Genomic DNA, 25,657 nt, shown 5'->3' with positions numbered 1-25,657 from the left:
GAGAAAAGCAAGCTGTGCATCAAGCGTGGGTGTTACAACACCACAGTAACACAAGTGCGAGAGACATTTAAGTGCCACAAAGTAAACTAAACAGCATCTTTAGTGTAGAACAGGGGTGGGCAATTAATTTTTACCGGGGGCCGCATGAGCAACCTGAGCACTGCTGGAGGGCCACACCGACAATATTTCAATAAAATTTTGCTCAAATTATTTTTGATATACCGTAGGATAAATAATAATAATAATAATAATAATAATAATAATTTCATTTAACCTAACTTTATACAAAAGCAGATTGCATTTGATGGTTTTATTTTTAACACTGTCTTACGCAACACTTCCCGATGTATAACACAATGCAAAAATGTTAATTTCTGTCACTTTATCCTGCATCCTCTTTAAAAGTCCAACATTTTTCCCCGTCAGATTTGGACAACCATCTGTTGTCACACCTGCCAGCTTGTCCCATTTCAGTCCTAACATGTCCAAACACGCATTTACCTATGTGAACAAGTCATTACCTGTGATTGTCTTTTTAATTGACTGCATGGCTGCCAGCTCCTCCGTGATTTGAAAGTCTGCAGTTATCCCACGTAAGAAGATGAGCAGCTGGGCGGTGTTACGTACATCGCAGCTCTCATCCAAAGCCAGCGAAAAACAGTCCAAGTCGGCCGTTCTGTTCTTCAGCTGAAGCTCCAAGTTTCCAGCGATGGTCTCAACCCGCCTCGTTACAGTGCGTTGGGAGAGTGACAGGTTCTCAAATACGCCCCTCTTCTCCGGGCATATCAGCGCAACAGAGTCCAATAAGTACTCCTTAATAAACTCTCCGTCAGAAAAGGCCTTACTTTTTCTGGCGATTTTGTGAGAAATTACAAAACTTGTCCTGACGGCTGCATCTCTGGGGGTGTGACATTTGGCAAAAACTCCTTGTTGAGTTTGCAGTTTTACCATCAACGCATCAGCCTCCCTTGCGCGCGCTTCATCAGACAGATTCCGGTATTTTTCGTCGTGTAGTGGCGATTCAAATTATATTCTTTAAACACAGCAACCTTTGTACCACAAATTAAGCACACGGCTTTACCTTTAATTTCTGTAAAGAAATACTTGGCAGTCCATGTCTTGTTGAAAACACGGCATTCGTCATCAACTTTTCTCTTTTTAGCGTCTCGGGGATAACCGTGCACCTTCACTCACAGGTTACACACGGACATACGCCCATAAATAACACTTTTCAAAATAAAAGCAGCACAGTTGTATTGCACGCACAACATAGATGTTTTTTTAAATTTATTTTGTAATTTGTGATTGCCGCTGTTCACATTCACTCACAATTTCGCACGAGCATACGTCCACACGGAAGTAATACAAATAACGCTTTTCAAAACAAAAGCAGCACCGTTGTATTGCACACTCGACATAGATACTTTTTTAAATGTATTGTGTAATTTATGATTGGCCTCACGCGGGCCGGCCAGGGACGCACAAAGGGGGCCGCCAAATGCCCAGGTCTGGTGTAGAAGCTCAAATCCTTTTCATAGTGCCATTCTGCTGGTTACCGTGCAGCGAGGTCTTCATCTTTAGCACAATGAACAGTGTAGTAGATGCTGTGATTACCTCGCAGAGTTGGGGCTGAAAGTCTTTCAAATCCGTGTTCTTGTCTTGCCAGTTGTTAGCGCTGCGGGCATTAGCATCCTTAACTCCCTCATCGCCGGCCCGAGTGTCTTCATCTCGTTACAACAGGTGGGTGCTCAGATTAGTCGTGCAGCCGCTACTTTATTGTTGTTTTCCAAACGTTACAAATGGCCATATTTTTTTATCCAATTGACCATTCTTTAAGAAAAAAAAAATCTGAAGGTTAACTGCTCTTTAGATGTAATATTCAGGGGTGCGGTCTGCCATGTTGCTCTGTTGCTGTCAGTCGTAAACAAGAATGTTACTTTCACAGAAGTTTTGCAAGATTAGCACGGCCATTTTTATAGCAGAGCTCCAATCAACCGATTCATGACTTTCCAACCGAACATCGACCAATCCATACTAGATATACTGTAGATCGATGCAGAGGCTCACCAAATGATGTTATTCATATCTCTAAAGTTTTTCAATTTTTACCGATTATTTTTACAGCCCTCGTAAATAGTGTTAGTTCTTTTTAAATGGCTCCACAAATGATGCATCAAAATCAATGCATTGAACTTGTCAAAGCCGTGATTACCTCATTCCAAATATTCCACTTTGCGCCTCATTTTTGGAACATATTCTGGGACCGACAGGCAAACGGTGTAACCTTCTGTATTTTATTTACAAAACATGCAAGCTTTGATTACAGTGTTTAGTTGTTAGCATATATTAACTCGATCAAACATGGAGGAAAGGTCCGTGACAAAAGCCACTCAGAATCAACCTTTTCTCACCCCACTTCCGGTTATTTTGTACAGCTAAAGTAAACGAATCATTGACATGAACAGAATGACTGAATAATATACTTCTGTAAACAAAAATGTAGCTTATCATTGCATGCAAATAAATAAACTTCAACATTGGAGATCAATTAGGTAAAATCTTAAATGTTCTGTCTTGAATAAAAACTGTTTTGTATTTAAAAATATAGCATTAAGAGTAGGGATGTCCGATAATGGCTTTTTGCTGATATTCCGATATTGTCCAACTCTTTAATTACCGATACCGATATCAACCGATATATACAGTTGTGGAATTAACACATTATTATGCCTAATTTGGACAACCAGGTATAGTGAAGATAAGGTACTTTAAAAATAAATTAATAAAATAAGATAAATAAATTAAAAACATATTCTTGAATAAAAAAGAAAGTAAAACAATATAAAAACAGTTACATCAAAACTAGTAATTAATGAAAATTAGTCAAATTAACTGTTAAAGGTTAGTACTATTAGTGGACCAGCAGCACGCACAATTATGTGTGCTTACGGACTGTATCCCTTGCAGACTGTATTGATATATATTGATATATAATGTAGGAACCAGAATATTAATAACAGCAAGAAACAACCCTTTTGTGTGAATGAGTGTGAAGGGGGAGGGAGGTTTTTTGGGTTGGTGCACTAATTGTAAGTGTATCTTGTGTTTTTTATGTTGATTTAATAAAAAAATAAAATAAAAAAATAAAAAAACGATTCCGATAATAAAAAAAACGATGCCGATAATTTCCGATATTACATTTTAACGCATTTATCGGCCGATATTATCGGACATCTCTAATTAAGAGGTCTTTGTAGTTTACAAAGTGTAGAAACGCAGGCTTTTTCACTGTTTGGGCAGCACATATTTAGCAACGTGCAGAACGACGGCGATCGTTTTCCACTGTGCTTCTTTTTTTATCAAGCATGATACCTTGTGTACCGTATTTTCCGCACTATAAGGCGCACCGGATTATTAGCCGCACCTTCTATGAATTACATATTTCATAATTTTGTCCACCAATAAGCCGCCCCGGACTATAAGCCGCGCCTACGCTGCGCTAAAGTGAATGTCAAAAAAACGCTGCGCTAAAGTGAATGTCAAAAAAACAGTCAGATAGTTCAGTCAAACTTTAATAATATATTGAAAACCAGCGTTCTAACAACTCTGTCCCAAAATGTACGCAAATGTGCAATCACAAACATAGTAAAATTCAAAATGGTGTAGAGCAATAGTAACATAATGTTGCTCGAACGTTAATGTCACAACACACAAAATAAACATAGCGCTCACCTTCTGAAGTTATTCTTCATTCGTAAATCCTTCGAATTCTTCGTCTTCGGTGTCCGAATTGAAAAGTTGCGCAAGCGTGGTATCCAAAATGGCCGGTTCCGTCTCGTCGAAGTCATCGGGAGTCAGTGTCGCTGTTGTTCTGTGAATCCTGCCTTCCGGAAAGCTCGGACCACAGTTGTGACCGAAATATCTGCCCAGGCATTTACGATCCACTGGCAAATGTCGTCCGGCGCTGTGCTGTCTGCCCGTCTTAGTGAAGGTGTGTTCGCCTTCGGAGCTGTGTGAAAAAAGCCACCCGGCCTCTTCGCGTAAACTTCCCTTAACCACTCGCTCATCTTTTCTTCATCCATCCATCCCTTCGAGTTAGCTTTTATGATGACGCCGGCTGTAAAGGTCTCTTTTGGCAAGGTCTTCCTTTTGAATATCACCATGGGTGGAAGTTAGCATGGCAAGCTAGAACCACAGTGAAGGATGACTTCTCATTCCCTGTGGTGCGAATATTCACCGTACGTGCTCCCGTTCCACAGTGCAGTTCACAGGAATATCAGTTGCTGTGAAATACGGTAGTAATCCGTGTGCGGATGGAGAGATTGCGTCTTTTTATGAACCGGATCGCTTAGTAGGAGCCATTTTGTGGTCTTTACAGATGTAAACAGGAAATGAAACGTACGGTGATATCCGCGCGTTTTTTCTTCTTCTTCCGGGGGCGGGTAGAAGAAGAAGCGCTTCCTGTTCTATGGGGGCGGGTGCTTTCCTTGGCGGTTGCTTGCGTAGAAGAAGAAGCGCTTCCTGTTCTACCGGGAAAAAAGATGGCGGCTGTTTACCGAAGTTGCGAGATCGAAACTTTATGAAAATGAATCGTAATAAAGCGCACCGGGTTATAAGGCGCACTGTCAGCTTTTGAGAACATTTGTGGTTTTTAGGTGCGCCTTATAGTGCGGAAAATACGGTAAATGATTCCACTACAGTAAGCTGCTTTTTAGCAAGAGTTTGTGTTCTTGTTCGCCTTGTAAAGGTTTGCATTTTCCCCACTCAGCTGAATGCTTCGGTTGCAGATGCTGGAATAAGTTTGTTGTGCCGGTGCCTTTTTTAAACAAACTTTGCAGTGTGCCATTTGTTCCACGCCTAATGCCGCAAAACCAAACCACTGACGACACTATTCTTTTTCTTCGGAACAAACTTCTCGCTCATGTTTGCGTTAGCATTAGCCATGTTGTGCTGTGTGTGTATGAGTGAATCCCTCTAAGGAAATTAGGGGGAGAGAGGAAGCTTCAGAAGCTCCTGCAGCAAGAAGAGGAAAACATAGATTTTTTGAAATTTGAATACTGTCTACTACAAAAAACTTGAATTTATCAATAAAATCGATTTATCGCCCACGCCTTCTGCTAACCGTGACTTGTACCGTATTATCGGAGTATAAGTCGCTCCGGAGTATAAGTCGCACCGGCCGAAAATGCATAATAAAGAAGGAAAAAAACATATATAAGTCGCACTGGAGTATAAGTCGCATTTTTTGGGGAAATATATTTGATAAAACCCAACACCAGGAATAGACATTTGAAAGGCAATTTAAAATAAATAAAGAATAGTGAACAACAGGCTGAATAAGTGTACGTTATATGAGGCATAAATAACCAACTGAGAACGTGCCTGGTATGTTAACGTAACATATTATGGTAAGAGTCATTCAAATAACTATAACATATAGAACATGCTATACGTTTACCAAACAATCTGTCACTCCTAATCGCTAAATCCCATGAAATCTTATACGTCTAGTCTCTTACGTGAATGAGCTAAATAATCCATCCATCCATCCATTTTCTACCGCTTATTCCCTTTGGTGTCGCGGGGGCGCTGGAGCCTATCTCAGCTACAATCGGGCGGAAGGCGGGGTACACCCTGGACAAGTCGCCACCTCATCGCAGGGCCAACACAGATAGACAGACAACATTCACACTCACATCCACACACTAGGGCCAATTTAGTGTTGCCAATCAACTTATCCCCAGGTGCATGTCTTTGGAAGTGGGAGGAAGCCGGAGTACCCGGAGGGAACCCACGCAGTCACGGGGAGAACATGCAAACTCCACATAGAAAGATCCCGAGCCCGGGATTGAACACAAGACTACTCAGGACCTTCGTTTTGTGAGGCAGATGCACTAACCCCTCTGCCACCGTGAAGCCCAAGCTAAATAATATTATTTGATATTTTACGGTAATGTGTTAATAATTTCACACATAAGTCGCTCCTGAGTATAAGTCGCACCCCCGGCCTAACTATGAAAAAAACTGCGACTTATAGTCCGAAAAATACAGTAGTTACAGTATCTAAGGCAGGGGTGTCGAACTCATTTTATTTCGGGGGCCACATGGAGAAAAATCTACTCCCAAGTGGGCAGGACTGGTAAAATCACGGCACGATAACTTAAAAATAAAGACAACTTCAGATTGTTTTCTTTGTTTAAAAATAGAACAAGGACATTCTGAAATTGTACAAATCATAATGTTTTTTGTTTTTTTTACACTTACATGTTGCGGTTAATAGTATTCTATCTTTATTTGTCGTTATTTATACTTTCTGAATAAATTATGTGATAATGTTCAATCAACTCATTGGTGTTAATTTTCAATCTATCAAGATGAAAAAATTATATCAAAATCAAATTACAGTATATTATTTATGTAGTTTGATAATTTTCCTCGACTGGTGCATAAACATGTGGTTTATTTTGTACATATGTAGCATCACCTACAAAGATACAAAGAATTGCTATTGCGACATCCAGTGGACACATTTAGAACAGCAGTTTCTTTCATTAAAAAATTTCAGGTACATTTTTTTACTTGGCAAACTCATCCCGCTGTTGGTGGGCCTGATCTGGCCCTCGGGCCATATGTTTGACACCCCTGATCTAAGGCCTTCTTTATTTTCAAGGAATCCAGGAATTGGCCAATAAAAACAGAATCTACCGTGTAAAGTGCAAAGTCAAGGAAAAGTCAAGGAAATTGATATAATCTGACTAAAATGCTGTCATTGTGAGGAGAAGGAACATTTGTCTGGGTAAATAGTGTTTACAGCGTCCGTGCACTTCAAAAACCAGGAAAGCCAGGGGGCTTCAGCCTAGTCAACAGCCCTTCACTCTGCAGGCCAGCTCTCTGCTCTCAGCTCTCTTGTGCAAAAGACTATGAAACTGACTCCAAAATACAGAGCCAAGCAGCTCCCAAATGATTTACATTAGTCAGGTATGGACGTAGTGCGGTGTGAGGGCACACGGAGGAGTTGCCCCCTGCACTTTTTCAAAAGACAGTTTTTGTCCCATGCACATTTTCCATCCATCAGTTTTTTACCACTTGTCCCTCTCATGGTCGCGCCGAGCCTATCCCAGCTGCACTTGGGCGGAAGGCAGGGTACACTCACTTTTTAATGCCCAGAAATAATGTTACGCTATTGAATGGAGACAAGTCAAACATTAGCGCCAGGCGGAAATCAGCCACTCAGGCTGAAGCTTGTTCCTCTTAGACTGTCGACAAGCTCATTGATTTGGCTTCTGGGCCTGCCTTCTTGCCAACGTGACAGTGATTGACCGCACACAGCAGCTGACCTATCAGTGGTCAGATGCAAGATAAAAACGAGTTGGCCTCCAGACGGCAATACAAACAAGTAAGATCGATGAAAAAGAAGAGTCTAATGCTCCACTCAGATGTAGTTATGTTATTGACTGAGGCATGCACCAAGGGAATAAGAATGAACATAGCAACCCAAGTATTTGGGACTTCTGCTACATAATGGCATACTTGTCAGTCTCTTGTTCCAGCAGACATGGTTCGATTCCCAGCCAGGGCATTTACGGTAGACATTAAACTACATTGACATGGAATCTTGAAAAAATATATTTTATTCTGTTTATTTTGTTATTTCGTACAATAAAAAATATTTAACAATATGTTTCCCATTCATATTACTCCAAAACATGTATCGAATCCCTTTAAGCAAGTCAGTTGTGTAACCTAACTTCTGAAATCCAACTCTTATTCCTGGTGTTAGGGGATTGTTTGTTGTTGTTTTTTCAAATTTGATGACTACTTGTCGTCTAAAAGCCGTGTGAAAAACACCATGCTTCTAGTGATAATGCTAGCCAGTTGGCTGTTGTGGACATGCTAACATGTTTACAAGTGTCCTTTATTGTTATTAACTTACAATGACATTCCTTTTGTATTATTTCAGTTTCGTAAATTCCTCCAAACATCACGGTGGAGTTATTGAGTCTGTTTAGCTGATTGGAGACCTAGCTTCCGCAAAGAATAAAGACCGTCCATGACGATTACTTCTGTTTTGTTTGATCAGCCGTTTTACTGACGTGTTCCAGGCACCGTTTGAAAACAATTGAAGTGTGTAAACAAACATTTACAAAATATTTCGTACCGGTATATATCTGCGGCTTGCAGGTAGTATTTGTAAAACAATTTTTTTCTTCTAAAATTTGGTGGGTGCGGCTTAAATACCAGTGCGCTCTATAGCCCGGAAAATTTGGTAATCTCTAGTTTCTTAATTTTTTTTAGTACAAATGTTTAAAACTGGCAGGTTAACAACAAAATAAAAACATTTTACATTAATTGAGATCGAATTGGATTCAAACATTAATTGTGATCATCTTTTTTTGCCATATTGCCCAGGCTTACCTTCGAAGGTGTGTTCTGGCTACTGTTGTATGCTGAGAACTTACTTGTTGTGCTGGGACTTGAGAGTGTTTGAGTAATTCTAAAGAAAGAAGTACTTAATTGCAAAAAAAATAGTCTTGTCAATAGGCTGCGAGCTGTATACCACACTATGTGAACCACTACACTACCAGAAGGTCCCCATGGTCGTTCATGTAAAATGTCAAAATATGACATTCACTGTTGTTTTGAATGAGATTTGAGTTCTCTTAGTGACTCCTGGAGGTGTTGTTAGAACCCACTGAAGTTGGAAGGAGCTTGACTTTCAGGGAGATGCTTCCTACAAAGGGACCCTTTCTCCTTTGGGATGTCCCCCTACTCCTCCACTCCCGTTGTGGTACACCCAGCATACCCAGACTGACCCCATTGTGGGTCTCTTTCCAGATCTTATTTTCTTGCCAGGAACATTGTGTGCAAAAAGGAGAGTGTGCGCTTGAAAAGGATGTTCCTCTTATATGGAAGTGTTTTCTTTTGTGCTACCTGGAAAGCCTTAAGTCTAAAGTTTGTCTTGTCTAAGTCTAAACACAGAGTATGTCTTTGGCCTTTGTGGTTTTCTTCACACTGGTGGCACAAGTTGCGTTTTCTGGCTGAATTTGTGTCTACTTTAGTGACTCAAAACCGAGCAGCTAATTGTTCTTTTCCTTACTAGTTTTTTCACATGACCGTGAAATACATTAATGGTGCTACATATGAGGTGTGGTGTCCATGTTTTTCAACCAATGGCTATGATTGTACTTATGGTATTAGTTTATTCCCAACATGCATACATTTACAATATGATACATCATATTATTACAGTTTATCTTTACATACAGCATGTCCGAAAAGGAGTAGGAAGAATCAGAAAGAAAGAAAAAAATCAGTCTAAGCCTGGGCCCCTGGAGAAGGGGTCAGGGGGTCAGAAGCAGAGTTTCTTTAATCGTGCCCTGTTTCATATCATAGCAATTACTAAAACATTTGTTACTGCTCATTCTGTAACACAACAATGATCCTCTGCTGGCCCCACTATGGACTGGAATCTCACACTATTAACTAGATCCACTCGACGTCCATTGCACCGGTCGCCCCGGGGGGGTCTTCCCACGTCTGCGGTCCCCTCCTAGGTTTCTCATTGTATCCCATTGGGTTGAGTTTTTTCTTGCCCTGATGTGGGATCTGAGCCAAGGATGTTGCTCTTTGAGACACTTGTGATTAAGGGCTATATAAATAAACTTTGATTGATTGATTGATTGAACAATGAATACATAAATACTAAGAGGAATAATATCCACATCAATGATATCATCCATTACATAAGCGATTAAAACCAGTTTGTATCATAGTATGTGTTTATTTAACAACAGTGTTTTTATTATTGTAGCAGCAGACCTACTACTGCCACCTGCTCGTTTGGAGTCTTACTGCCATTCACACAGAGGCAAAACGGTCTTTATTCGTTGGCCTTTTTGCTGAGTTGTCACAAGGGCCAAGGGGTAAACCGCATCTACCTGCGTTTCTTGAAAAAGTTAAACGCGTCGTTGCTGCGTCTTTGCCTGCCGGGACAACAGAGAAAATGAGTGAATTATTCGTGCACTAAAGAGCCACTTTGTCCAACAGACGCCAGAGAAAAAAATGCCTATTCGTTCTTTTTGTGCCAATGAACTCTTGTTGGACCTTTTTCAATGGCAATAGCTCTTGGTAATATAATAACTTCATAAGTGTTTTGATAGTTGAATTATTGCTTGTTGTAACATATGTGCTTTTATTAGTCTAGCCCAGTAGTCCTGTTGGTTTACTTGGACACCATTTTCATGTCTCACATTGAACCAGCAGATGTTTAATACTTTCTATTTGATGTCTTTACTGCTTCATTCCTCTCTGGGTGAGATTTTGTTTTACCCCGTTCGCCGCCAACACACTTTTGTCTTCTCTGTAGTCTCGCTTGGCAGCGCAAATATGCTGTAGCTTCTTTCAAACAGCAGAGACGTGACTCCGCTCTCCGTTTTGTGCACTGATGTTTCTGCTTGTTTGTCAGACTGTATCTTGTAGACATCCTCTCAAAGATAAGCATGGAGAAAGGGAGTGACAGGTCTTCCGCTTATTGTAACTTTCTGAGAGAAACAGAATGTTGCATAATGTCCATTCAACCTCAGCTTGCATGCCAGTCTAGTCCTCTTCTGGTCCATGCAAAAGTCCATAGCAGGATGACATCATTTCACGTACCTTTCAGCAAATGTCTGCCATAAAGTCGCCCCTGGCGCCAGGATCTTTCAGATAACCTCTTTAGCCTGAATCTCGCTTGTGCTTGGTCATTGGATATTGAGCTGGTTAAACGAGGTGTGTCACATATTTCAATGTTCCCCTTCGACGTAACTATCACTTTCTTAGCCTTCTCTGCCACGCCTTCATGCACTACTGGAAGGATCCTTCCGCGACGCCATCGTCACGACCATCTTGAGTTGGGTTGAGTTTGAGTTTATTTGGAACATGCATGCATACAACATGATACATCACAATTTCCAGTTTGGCTATTCAACTTGTTCGAAAAGGAGTAGGAAGAAGCAGAGCTTATTTAAACCTACACCTTTTCCTTTACATAGCAGTTGCTAAAACTTTTGTTCCCTTCCTGTTCTCAGTTTATTCACACTATACTCCATAAGTCAGTGTTTTTCAACCACTAGTGTGCCGTGAGATACAGTCTGTTGTGCCGTGGGAGATTATCTAATTTCACCTATTTGGGTTAAAAATATTTTTTGCAAACCAGTAATTATAGTCTGCAAATTATGTGTTGTTGTTGAGTGGTCGGTGATGTCTAGAGCTCGGCAGAGTAACCGTGTAATACTCTTCCATATCAGTAGGTGGCAGCCGGTAGTTAATTGCTTTGTAGATGTCGGAAACAGGGGGAGGGAGCATGCAGGTAAAAAAATGTGTCTAATGCTTAAACTACAAATAAACAAAAGGTGAGTGCCCCTAAGAAAAGGCTTTGAAGCTTAGGGAAGGCTATGCAAAACAAAACTAAAACTGAACTGGCTACAATGTAAACAAAAACAGAATGCTGGATGACAGCAAAGACTTACTGTGGAGCAAAGACAGCGTCCACAATGTACATGACATGACAATCAACAATGTCCCCACTAAGAAGGATAAAAACAACTGAAATATTCTTGATTGCTAAAACAAAGTAGATGCGGGAAATATCGCTCAAAAGGAAGACATAAAACTGCTACAGGAAAACACCAAAAAAAGAGAAAAAGCCACCAAAATAGGAGCGCAAGACAAGAACTATAACACTACACACAGGAAAACAGCAAAAAACTTAAGATAAGTGACGGCGTGATGTGACAGGTGGTGACAGTACACCTACTTTGAGACAAGAGCTATAGTGATGCATGGTTGGTTATGGTTGAAAGTCATATCCAACAATTGTGACAACGACTTTTTACTGTCAACTGAGTTTCGTTTTTTAATGATTTCTGCTGGTGGTGTGCCTCCGCATTTTTTCAACGCAAAAAATGTGCCTTGGCTGAAAAATTTTTGAAAAACACTGCCATAAGTAATAACAATAAAAATAAATAAATCATATTTTGTGAAGCAAGTTATATTTCATATGGTGAGATGACTAAGATTATCTAGAAAATGAATGGATGGATGAAATAAATTCAGAATGTTTATCGTGGTTCTTCTTCTTTGTACTTTAACACTATACGTTTAAAGAGTTTCTTGAAGTGGATCATATTAGTACATTGTTTGATTTGCTTAATCCATCTTGATGTTGTCCATGTATTTTAAAACGGGTCTCCTTGATGATCCCCTGGAGCTTTGAAAAGATTGGAAAATCCTACGTAACCGAAGCAGTGGGGATGTCAACCTCAGAACTCACGATTTAATATGATTCTGATCCTGGGGATGACTATCCAATTCAAATTTAATTCTGGATTCGACATAATTTTTAATTTTAAAAAATTGCCGCAATATATTATCGGTCTTATAAATTATAAAATAACCTTTTGGCAATTGCAATCGTGGCAGTTGCTAATATAGCAGTTTGAGGAAACACTGTTTATTCAACAACTGCTACTTCTGAACTGTCTAACAGGAAGGGCTTATTTGCATAGAGATGGCCCACTGGGTGTGAGATCTGGGTCCTCGTGTCTGCCGCACAGCTCCCCCCGATTCCCCAGTAGGAAACTTAGAGCAACGCAGCAGGAGGTCGCATGACCTGACCCGTGCTTCGAGTCCATGCAACCAGCGAGGAAGGGCCAGGTGACGAGGTCGAGTCCAGCGTCGCTACATCCGGCTAAGTCAGGGGTTGGCAACCCGCGGCTCTAGAGCCGCATGCGGCTCTTTACCGCTGCCCTAGTGGCTCTCTGGAGCTTTTTAAAAAATGTATGAAAAATAGAAAAAGATGAGGGGAAAAAAAAATATTTTTTGTTTTAATATGGTTTATGTAGGAGGACAAACATGACACTAGCCTCCCTAATTGTTACAAAGCACACTGTTTATATTAAACATGCTTCACTGATTCGAGTATTTGGCGAGCGCCGTTTTGTCCTACTAATTTTGGCGGTCCTTGAACTCACCATAGTTTGTTTACATGAATAACTTTCTCCGACTTTCTAGGACGTGTTTTATGCCACTTCTTTTTCTGTCTCATTTTGTCCACCAAACTTTTAACGTTGTGCATGAAAGGTGAGTTTTGTTGACGTTATTGACTTGTGTGGAGTGCTAATCAGACATTTGGTCACTGCATGACTGCACGCTAATCGATGCTAACATGCTATTTAGGCTAGCTATATGTACATATTGCATCATTGTGCCTCATTTGTAGCTATATTTGAGGTCATTTAGTTTCCTTTAAGTCCTCTTAATTCAATTTATATCTCAAGACACACTATCTGTATGTAATATGGCTTTTAATTTTTTTAATTTTTGCGGCTCCAGACAGATTTGTTTTTGTATTTTTGGTCCAATATGGCTCTTTCAACATTTTGGGTTGCCGACTCCTGGGCTAAGTGGACAAAGAACGAGTGCTAACCACTCTAGCAGCAAGCGGCGTGATGGGCGGGCGCCAGGCGGGTGCTTCCAACGCAGGCGTGGAGGATGTTGAACGCACAGTGACCAATGTAGCAGTTGCTAATGGCAGTTTGAGGAAACACTCTGTCGCTGTTCCAAACATGTCTTTATTCAACAACTGCTACTTCTGAACTGAAGTGCTTAAGGCGCCTCTATTGCGAACCTTACATATTAACAACCACGCCCCCACCCCATGCCTACTGGGTGTGAAATCTCAGTCTTAAAACAGGTTATAGGTTACAAAAGCTCCTCTTGGCTTCTGACGTATACGCTGAGTGAGTAGGCCGGAGATAGCCCATGAAACGTCTTTATAGTTATTGATTCTTAAGAAAAATATACACAAAAATCTATTTTTTGAAAATTAAGAATCTATGTAGAATTAGAATAAATCATCATGATTTGGATGTGAATCAATTTTGTTCAGCACCCTGAGGAATCAAATACTGCAACTGTCGAACAGCTAAGAAAGTTTTTTCTAAAAATGGTTCTGGAAAAAAAGAGCATTGTCTTAAAAACAGGTTATGTGAGCTCTTCCTTTGGCTGCTCACATATGATGTATACACACAGTGAATAAGCTTAACAAATGTTGCCAATTCAGAATCGTAATAAATGAGAATCACGATTTAGTTGTGAATCTTTTACTTTTTTTTTTGTCACCCCTAAGGAACAGAAACTGTTGGATGCTCAGGGCATTGTGAGCAGACATTGTCATGATGAAGCAGCCACGAGTTGTCCTGCCACAACTCTCGCCTCTTCTCACTGAAACTTTTCTTAGACTTAGATTTAGACTTCCTTTTTATTGTCATTCAAATTTTAACTTTACAGCACAGATAAGAACGAAATTTCGTTACATAAGCTCATGGTAGTGCAGGATAAAAAAGCAATAAGGTGCATATATAAATAAATAAATATACATATAAAATAAATAAATATATATAAATATATGAATAGATTACTGTACAGATAAATAGATTACTGTACAGATAAATATATTGCACTTTTTCACATGCGTCCACGTTTATAGATGTATGTTATATTGTCTTTTTTATTCCAGCGAGTTAATCCATTTTGGGGGGAGTTGAGGGGATGATTTAATTATGATGCGTTCAAGAGTCTTACGGCCTGAGGGAAGAAGCTGTTACAGAACCTGGAGGTTCTGCTTCGGAGGCCGCGGAAACTCTTTCTAGAGTCTAGCTAGGAACTAACGACCTTTGAGACACTTCTCCCCCCCCCAGCGGGTTTCTGTGTAGCGGTCACATTCTCCAAGTCACTTAGACTTACACAAACTTTATTGATCCCCAAGAGAAAGTATTTGATCGCAGTAGTAGAAAATATAAAAATAACACCCTTAAAAGCACTAGAAAAAATGAAATGTAATAAACAATACCAATTATAAAAAAGCAAGTGAATATAATACGAAAACAATAGAATTGGTAAACTTTAGAGTAAAATCAATTAAACATGGTTCGCATTGTTACAAACAGGCAAAGTGACTTGAAGAAAAGCTTTGACTCGCCTGGGTTTAAGTCGTTTGGAACCGCCTGCTGAGTTGCATGCACAGTATGAATCTATACATCCTGACTTAATATTTTTTATAAGGATCTTCCTACATTTGTGTCATTGTCTGTATTCTCACTATTGCATCTCATTCCAGTCCTTTCCTATCGTCGTTTTGTTTTTGTTTTGTGCCATTTACAATACAATCGACAAGGTTCCAGGAAGTTGCTCGATCTCCATTTTTGGAAGGATTTCAAAACAAAGGTCTCGTCTGGCATCATAAATGATGGCCAACGTAGCTTTTAGAAGCATTTTTTTTAATTTACATTTTTTGTCAGGGCCTTAAAATGTCAACACGGAACTAAATAGTTCTATCCAATAACTTCCCCAATAGATCAACTTCACTCGAATGTTTCTTTTCCTGAAAATCCTCCTGAAAACCAGCGTCCTCTGCAGTGAACATTTTTGTTTTGCATTTGTATATACATGGTGTCCAGTCCAGCGTGTAGTTCGCCTATCATCCAAAGTCAGCTGGGATAGGCTCCAGCATTATAGTCAGCCTGAACCAGGATCTAGAAAATCAATGGATGGATAACAAGAGGGACGGCTGTGCTTATTTCAAATCCTTATCTGTCCGTCTCCTTGCCGGACGTGACAAGGATGTCCAACCAGGGCCTGATGAGCATCCAAATGCTCCCAAGTCTACTTGTGATTCAGGACTGGCCCGTGTCCAGACAGGGTGGATCTGCTCTCAGGGTGTAATATTTCACCCTGCTGAGTCGTGCACGGTCGTTAGGCAGCGCACAATCTGCGAAGTACGTTTGTTATGAACCAGGATGCAAACAATGTTGCTTAACGTCACTTGTAGTAAATTAAAAAAAGGATTCGGATGACCTGTGAAATACGAGCAAATTATGCAAATGATATTTACGTGCTGTCGGGTGCCACACAAAAAGCAGCTTAGATTCACAGTGGGCTGAGGCACTGCTACTGTGTCCATAAATCCAGTGAGTCAGCTTCCCTTCCTGGAGCTTGTCCAGGTTTGGACTTTTAACTAAATGACCAGGCAAGCTCTGGCACTTTTCCCCCGGCGGACTCCAGCTCCGTTCCAGGAATAACATGCACTGTGCACCATCAATACACTTCATTTCTCTTCGGTCTTGCCCCCGCATTTACAAGATAATTACTGCATTACGTTTGATGCCATACGTCGCTAATAGGGAGCCGATGCAAATGAGCCCCGGTTTGACCCAGGTCCGACACTGGAAGCCCTGTCCAAGTCCGCTCGCTGTTTGTACATATTAGACTTGCTAATCACATGCTAATGCAGCTCAGAGTGTCAGAGTTGCGAGGCGAGGCGGCTTCAGAATGGTAATCAGCCAACAAAGAGGCTGATTATGGAATAAACCCCCTTTTACCCCACCCACCCACATTTCAGAACTCGCTAGTACAGTTTCTCTCTAAAGTCTTGTTGAAATCAATCCGTCTCACATTGTAGCTTAGGAACAGAATCGTTTATTTTTAATGTGTACTTTTTTTACACCAAATTTAGGTCCAGCACCTCCCATTCTCCTCAAAAATAATAGGGTGAAGGTCTGAGACATACAGTATATGCTTTCTAGATACTTTGCAAGGTAGTACACTTGATGAGGTCAAAGACCAAATTGCTCTTTGAGGGTCACGGTTTTCTCAAAAAAATGTTTTACCTTTATGTCTGAGTAAGAACTCTAATGATTTTTTGTGTATACATACAGTATTTGTCCTACCAGAGCTTGCAATGGTGCGACAACACGTACACATAATATAGTAGGGGTGCTCAAACAAATGTATTCATGTTCGAATCGTGATTCTTATTTAATACACTTCCAAAATATATTCATCATTAAAAAACAACAACCTTAAAAACCCAATTTAGATTAAAATTTAAATACTTTTTTTGGGCCATCTCAATGCAAATATTGTTTGAGAATCTTTTTTAACTGAGAATTGTGTTGAATTTAGAATTGATTCTGAATCGAATTGTCCCCAAAGGAATTGTAATAAAATAGTGCATCGTTGTAAGATTCTCATCCCTATTAAACAGTATGTAAGGCTTTTACATGTAAATGGAACTATTATTCAGGTGCACGGAAAATTATTTCCTTTAATTCAATGTTCTGTTATTTTATCCATCAGTATTACTATGGATATTTCCATCTTTGTCTTAATAAAAATGTGTTCTTTTTTTTCAATTTGTTCTGAAAAAAAAAAGACTTAAAGGAGCTGTTTGCAACATTTACACATACCTAGAGAGTGCCAACTTTCCAAAGTATTTTACAAAGTACAGTGGATCTATGGTTCTTGAACATGGAACGCCGACCGAAACACACCCACGGCTTGCCCTAAATTGTTCTTCTGTGCTGGTTCCAGCATGCTCACTTTTGGACATCATGTCGCCATATAAATGGCAAGCCATGTCTCGAATGACACAATGCTATCGCCGGCTAGCTGCTTCTCATTCAGCAACACTAGAAATAGCTTACCTTAGGGATGTCCCGATCCGATGTTTGGATCGGATCGGCCGCCGATATTTGCAAAAAAATGCGTATCGGCAAGGCATGGGAAAATGCCGATCCAGATCCAGTTAAAAAAAAACCTCTTCTCCGTGTTTTCCAACGCACCTATTTAAATAGTACATTCCACTTTTCTGCTGCTCCCTATAATTTCCGTTCCGCATTTTCCAGCTCACCTTCAACACATCCATCTGTGGATTCTCACGCAGTTGCTTTTAGCTGCTGGCATTACACGACAGGCTCTTCTCACTCTTTTCTGTGTCTGTGCTTCTCACAGACAGCAAGCGCACCTTCTAATACACGTCACATACTGTCACGTCATACGTCACATACGTATACGTCCTCCCCGAGCAGAGAGGTAGCAGCATGGCTAACGTTAGCTGTGATGCTAGCGCAGCCGTGTGACCAACGTTCTCTCTAAGGTGCGCGCTTGTGCAATTGCGCACTGTTTAAACGTCCTCTGCGCATAGTAATTATATGCCACGCACAAAATCAAATAAAAAAATAAGCGCATAACAATTTTCGACACACCGACACGACAGAGAAAACAGTTTTCGTCATCATTGTTCAAATATTGTGACGTCTGTCGAGACGCTTATCTCCATTCGGTGCCACACGTCCACACCATCAAAATGCAGAGGCAAAAATTTCCACATCAACACCGTATGAAAAAATTAGTGATTTTTTTAGTTGTGATTTCCTTCTCTGCATTAAAGTTTAAAAGTAGCATTTTTAATGCAGTATGAAGAAGAATGTTTTAATGTAGACATGCAAGCCATAAAAGAAAATGTTGAAAATCAAGACTACATTTCCTGCAAATGGATGCATTTCTACCCTATATTTTAACTTTAGATTTATTCTCATATCAAACTCTTTTGGCTGTCTTTTTGACACTTACATCCGGCGCCCCCTCCACACCCTGGATTATAAATAATGTAAATAATTCAATGTGATTATCTTGTGTGATGACTGTATTATGATGATGGTATATATCTGTATCATGAATCAATTTAAGTGGACCCCGACTTAAACAAGTTGAAAAACTTATTCAGGTGTTACCATTTAGTGGTCAATTGTACGGAATATGTACTTCACTGTGCAACCTACTAATAAAAGTCTCAATCAATCAATCAAAACACACAGAATCATCATACTGCTGTGATTATATGCATCAAGTGTTCATTCAAGGCTAAGGCAAAATATCGTGTATCGCAATATGGCCTTAAAATATCGCAATATTAAAAAAAGGCCATATCGCCCAGCCCTAGTTTCAATGATGCCATTTCTGTTTGTCATGTATAATTTTGTCTATTTTGTGTTTATCCTTGAATAAACAGGTCATTTTCTTGTTACCAACCATTGTGTATTATTCAAACTCCCCTAATTCAGCTGGCTAGTTGTTATCAAGACTACTAAAACCCTTTTCAACATGATTCTGACAACTAAGTAGACTAAATAATTTTAAACTTTAATACATACTCGGATAGGCCATTATTGGTCAGTATCGGTATCGGTCAGTATCGGTATCGGATCGGAAGTGCAAAAACAATATCGGTATCGGATCGGAAGTGCAAAAACCTGGATCGGGACATCCCTAGCTTACCTACATTGTCTTGCACGTTCTTTCCGTCATTGCGAAGATATTTCACTCCTTCGGAAAAGTCAGCAGCCATTAAAACATCCTTTTTGATAATTGTTGCAATTGTGGACTTGTTTTTGCCATACATGTGAGCCAAAACATCAACAGGAAGTGACGTGTGGGGCCCGCCTCCTCAAAATAGTGTTTTACAGGAAGTGTTGTCATCAAAATGACAGCCCCTGTAGAATATTTGGCGGCAAACAAAATAAAAAAATAAAAAAATTAATGAAATGACCGTACATTGAGGCATATTTGACTGGATCTCAACGTACGTAGGCCGAAAAAAAACGCAAATAGAGGCGTTCGTGAATCGAGGTTCCATTGTATAACCCGCCCTCTTAAGGCTTGTCGTACGTAATGATGTCATTATGTACGTGGCTTTAGGTGTTGGTAGCTAATAATAGCAATTTGGATCGCTAACGTTAGCTATATTAGCCCTAATGTAAGTTATGTCATAATAACTAGATGACTGCAAATTGTTTGTTGCTTCTCTTGGACTGCTTTTGTAAGTGTGCATGCGCTTGTACGTGTTGAGGAGACTTGGTGAGTGACCGCCGTAAACATCAATCATTTTATTCGGGCCGGTAAAAATTGTCATGAAAAACTTTGTAATTGTGAAAAATATAGACAATTGTCAAATGAATGTGTTCTGGTAAACCACTAATAGTAAAATAAGCTAGCTGGTGGTTATATTTTTTGCTTTGAAAATTTCACTGCAGGGAAGTTGCAAACAGCACCTTTTTAAGTAAAACAATACCAATGTGAGTGTGAATGTTGTCTGTCTATCTGTGTTGGCCCTGCGATGAGGTGGCGACTTGTCCAGGGTGTACCCCGCCTTCCGCCCGATTGTAGCTGAGATAGGCTCCAGCGCCCCCCGCGACCCCAAAAGGGAATAAGCGGTAGAAAATGGATGGATGGATGGAATACCAATACCTACCAATAAAAAATATGTACACTACAGGCCAAAAGTTTGACTATTTACCTTGTAGATTGTCACTGAAGGCATCAAAACTATGACACATGTGAAGTGAAAACCATTTCAGGTGACTACCTCTTGAAGCTCATCGAGAGAATGCCAAGAGTGTGCAAAGCAGTAATCAGAGCAAAGGGTGGCTATTGTGAAGAAACTAGAATATATAACATGTTTTTAGTTATTTCACCTTTTTTTGTTAAGTACATAACTTCACATGTGTTCACTCGTAGTTTTAATGCCCTCAGTGACAATCTACAATGTAAATAGTCATCAATATAAAGAAAATGCATTGAATGAAAAGGTGTGTCCAAACTTTTGGCCTGTACTGTACATTCACTAAAATGTTTTACTTTTTTGTTCAGTTTTTTGTAACATCGGTAAAACAAATTGTCATACAAGTTTTTGTTTATTTATAAAAAAAATAACAATTATATAATATAAAAAAAACAGGTATGTATTAAAATTATTCTTAAATATTAATGTTGTCATTAATGTTCAAGTTTTTAAAATCTTATTATAATTTTTGTGGTTTAATTCTGTTTTTCTTTTAATCTGTTGCTTTTCTCTCAGTATTCGTAAGGCTATTGCCTTATCATATCCTCAGATGTCTTCATAAAATGTTTTTTTTTTAATTTGTTCTAATAAAACAACAACCCCAAAACAATTAATTGTATGACTAAAATGAAACAACAATCCTTGTTTACCAAAAATGTAAGTATTGTGTTCTGCTTTTTTGTAACATAGAGTGAAAAAAGGCCTTCATAAATAGCTTTTAAAAAATTACATATATTTCATATTTAATGAAAAAACAGGCAAATATTAATAGTATTATTTTAAGATTATTATTTGTTCTTTTTTTAAATCAGTATTGTAATTAATGTGGTTTAGTTTTGTTACTTCCTAAGATATAAGTTTATTTCTGAATATATTATTAAAAATATAATATAAGATACATGATGGTGTTAATAATTTTATAAAAAACATTTTTTGTCTAATAGTGCTGTCAAATGATAAAAAAAAAAAAAACTGAATAAAAATACTTTTTCATTTTAATTAATCACAGTAAATAACTTGCGTGCATAATTAGAAATGTTAAAATAGACCACAATATTTGAACCCAAATGCAATTTTTTTGTCAGAATTTCATAGAGGATTTTTTTTATGCACGTTATTTATTTGTTCAAAACTTGATAACTGTTTTATCTAAAGTACTGTTTCGATGTATTTTGAAGAGAAATATTTTATTTAGCACAGCAGTTGGAATCTCCTCACTCATCTTTGCACTGACTCAAAGGAGCATGTGGGATCAAAATAAATTGCGCAATTAAACTGTTTATACATGATTTGTCATTAATTGCATGAGTTAAAGCGTTAACTTTGACAGCCCTAATTAATATACTATAGTAAAATGTTCATTTAAAAAACTGAAGAAATGATGAATTCCTCTGTCGCACACCATTTTGTTTTGCCATTTTCCAAAAAAGTGTTGGGAAGCAGCTTCCTTTGTTAGTAGAACCGCTTCTCATCCGTCTCCATTAGCACACTCTGCAGTCACTTAGCATAGGCTTTGAAATACCATCGCTGCAATTATGATGTTTTCTTTCTCGGAGTGGGCCAAAGATTAGGTTTCTCGCGTATCGGGTCGCAGTTTAGCAAAGTGTTGCAGCTGCACGAAAAGCGAGTCAAATGGTCCGTGTTGGGCCAACGTGGACCCAAAACAAGCGTTAACTCTCGCCTCTCCTCCTCCAGGTGTTCCTGCAGCGTCTCAACCAATACGCCGCCACCAAGATGGACAAGAACATCACTGAGGAAACGGTGAAGGTGAGAAGAAATGCATGTTGTGAATGGGCCAGCCAGGAAGCAGCTGTTAATGTCATCTATTTATAAGCCCTTCCAGCTGGGGGACATCATAGAGGATGCGCTCGCCTGGAGGTAAACACCACTGGATATTTACTGCAACAACCCCCAGCTTTTCCAAAATAGACTCACCATTTTATGTTGTGTTTGGGAACACGTCGTCCTCGAGAGGATTTAGGAAGAGGTCGCTACAGTGTCACGCAGTAACTCCAATAGCAAAAAAAAAAAAAAAAAGCGGAAACCACAAATATTGCATGTTGTGTTTCTTATTTGGGCTTCTCTGTTCTTTTTCAACTCATGTTTGGAATAAACCGATCAAAGCAGACATGCTCATTCATAACATTTGGGTGGACCAGACATTCCCTCATGTCAACTTATTGATTCCAGACAACAAAAGCAGCTGAAAAGAACATTTGCACGTTGTTGTTTTTTCAGTTAAAATTGACATCCACTAGCTTTAACTTCTGCTATGTCTAAGAAGCACTTTGTGTTTACTTACACGTTAGCCAGGTTAGCTTGAGCATGCAGAAGGGTGCACATAGAATAGAAACTATAACATTTTAGAGGCAAACTTAAGCTGAAGTAAAAGCTCTCTATTAAAAACATATAATTTCTCCCTATGATAATAAACTACAAATTGAGCCAAAATGGCACGAACTACTTGGTTGGAACCAGTTGTTGATTCCGCCGACATAAAACACAATTTAAAACTACTCCGGATAGCATGATTCTGCTACAATTCGACTCCTACTGGCATGGAAACAGGAGTTCAGAACATTCAGCGAAGGATTCTGTAAACCGATAAAAAAAATTAAAAAAAGTTAATTTATTGTTAATTTATACAGTAGTTTAGGAATTTATCTTCAAATGGCAAATCCTAATTACAAATAAAGTATTGTTAGTGAGTATATTAAATGCTATTATTATTACAATGCAGTGTTACGAAGTCAAAACTACAAACAGAAAGTTGTTTCGCATACTATAATATTTTTTCCGGTTGAAATCCAAGCTGTTTTTTTATTTATCAATTACTTAATCAGTAATTCCAAAGTTGGACCATTTCATGTTTTTCTTCCAATTTTGTGAGAACAGGTCAGGAAACGATCTATTTTCTGCACAGATGGATGAGTTTGGTGTGGAAGAACCCCGAGAAATAGCAAATAAAATGTAGATTCTGACTCACCAATGGACAACAAATGTCCATCAAACACTTAAAATTATTGTTGAGAGAGGAAATTATGAGAGCAATATTTCCTATAATCAGTCCGTCCTAGAATTTGCGATCACGGTCGCACCATCCATCCATCCATCCATTTTCTACCGCTTATTCCCTTCGGGGTCGCGGGGAGCACTGGAGCCTATCTCAGCTACAATCGGACGGAAGGCGGGGTACACCCTGGACAAGTCGCCACCTCATCACAGGGCCAACACAGATACCAATTCATGCAAATTCAACTAATCCCCGATGCGCTCAAAAGCACACACATTTAAAACTTATGGTTGTTTCTTGTGTACGCAAAGCAGGAACAACAATGTGTAACAATATATCAACTCTTTATTGCGCAAAAGCCACAATTGTCCCACGTAGCTCAGAACTACTTCCTCTTCCTGTCTATGGCTACAAGCTTCCTGGGGAGTGTAGTATACTGCAGGTGTTCTTAACTTTTTTAACCTCGGGGCCCAACTTTTCCACTACAGAGGGGCCCAAAGCCAACTCAAATATTAACACTCAATTAGTAATCTCACTCTTGATTTTAATTGTGTTCAATTATTAGATTTAACCTAGTCAATGTTTACGACTTTGTCAAATTATATAAAAATCATGTGTTTTTCATAAAGAGTATTATTTATTTAAAACTTTAGGCTCAGGTCAGACTGATTCGAAAAATAAGTTCGAACTACATATACTGCATAAAAAGGCACCCACAAATAACTGACGAAAAATATGTTAACATACAATTATGTTGTGCTAATATTAATAAATAAACTAAATTAATAATAAATACGTTTCCTAACAAAACTGTCAATAAAATTAAAGTGCAAATGATAATACATCTTCACCATTTTAGTCATAATTTTTGCGCTTAAGAAACTTTAACTCCAGACTTCTTCTGTTTGTTTGAGATTGTCATTACTGCCACAAGTGGTGGAAAAGTGCATTACAACTGAGTACCACTGCGGTCTATAAGGACCACAGCTGAGAAACAGATGTTTTTCGGCGGCCCTCTAGTGGGCTCTCAATGGGCCCCTGCCCTATGGTTAAGAAACACTGGTATACTGTATACATCCTCGTTTACATGTATTTATATTTGTATTTAACCTTTATTTACAGAGGGTTAGGCAATTTAACAACAGATTCTCATGTACAATGCTGACCTAGCAAAGAGGCCGTATTTACATGTTCGATATGTTGATGTGTGATGATCATCGTCTATCATTCACCAACAAAAATTAATGCTATAGATCGCTCTCAACAGTTCACAAATGTTCTTAACGTGGGAGGATACATATGTTGGAACAAAAATTAATGCTTTAGATAAACACTTCAAGTGTAAAACATACATGTTTGCAACTTGTGGTCAACAGAGCAGACAACAAGGAAGCCTTTGGTGGTGTTTCTTACTATAGTTATCATTAACTATTACTATTATTAGTTTGAGTTATTTAAATAGTACAGTCATTTGACAATGAGATCTGAGTATGTGCTTTAACTGCCATCTTGTGTCTACTTTTAAGTCTGTGTGGTATAAAACGAGTAAAACATCCATCCATCCATTTTCTACCGCTTATTCCCTTTGGGGTCGCGGGGGGCGCTGGAGCCTATCTCAGCTACAATCGCAATACAGTATATATTTTCAAATTTTTGTTGAAATCCTGTGCTTTTTTAGGTCAAAGTTACAAGGAACACTAAGACATTGATAACACATTGATAAAATCCCAAGTTGATTCAATGTGATTGAAAAAAAAAGCAACTTTCTGAAAATTAAGGCATTTTTGGCTGCAACAATCGCAAAAAAAAGCCTATGAAATCTCCTATAGTTTTTTTTTCAACACTTTGCATTTGTCATTTTTTTCTGCTCTCTCAGGTGTTGTTCTCCAACATTGAGGACATCCTGGCGGTGCACAGAGACTTCCTGTCCATGGTGGAGGAGCGCCTCCAGCCCGACCCGCACGCTCACCACGAGATCGGACGCTGCTTTTTGCACTTTGTGAGTTAGAAACAACCTTATTTTCTGGCTTCATTTATTTAGTTCTTTGTGCTGCGATATGATATCCACTCATTGAACGCGCAAATGACTTATCACAAGTGATCAAGGCTTGTTTTCTGTTCTGTGTTGATTACTCCCTGCTGTAAAGATTCCCGGAACAAACAATTTGATCCCCTTTGAGTCTGAAGACTCAAAGGGGACTCAAATCAAAAGTTTTGCACTGACCTCTCCCTTCATGTGGAATCCATTAGATGAGGGGTGTCCAAACCTTTTCCAACCACAGCCACATACTGATAAATCAAAGGATGAGGAGGCCTTTTTGATACATGTTTCTATACTTTATAGGCGACAAAGTATATTATTATCATTATGTGTTATTATTCAGTTCAACTTGTCTTTCCCTTTTGGCATTTTTTTTTTTTTGTAA

The 25,657-nt window shown here is 39.1% G+C and overlaps 1 protein-coding gene across 2 annotated transcripts in view; it reads left to right on the top strand.

The window, feature by feature from the left end:
- Positions 1-25,657, top strand: part of prex2 (phosphatidylinositol-3,4,5-trisphosphate-dependent Rac exchange factor 2) — a 224,888-nt gene that overhangs the window by 17,826 nt on the left and 181,405 nt on the right. For both annotated transcript variants that reach the window (XM_061965408.2, XM_061965407.2), the window contains exons 2-3: positions 21,914-21,985; positions 25,108-25,230. In XM_061965408.2, the coding sequence (XP_061821392.1) occupies positions 21,914-21,985; positions 25,108-25,230 (195 nt within the window). The remainder of the gene's footprint in view (positions 1-21,913; positions 21,986-25,107; positions 25,231-25,657) is intronic.

This window comes from Nerophis lumbriciformis, linkage group LG07 (assembly GCF_033978685.3).
Source record: "Nerophis lumbriciformis linkage group LG07, RoL_Nlum_v2.1, whole genome shotgun sequence".
NCBI lineage: Eukaryota > Metazoa > Chordata > Actinopteri > Syngnathiformes > Syngnathidae > Nerophis > Nerophis lumbriciformis.
Note: the sequence above shows the minus strand (reverse complement) of the source record. Positions and strands in the feature narration are given on the sequence as shown.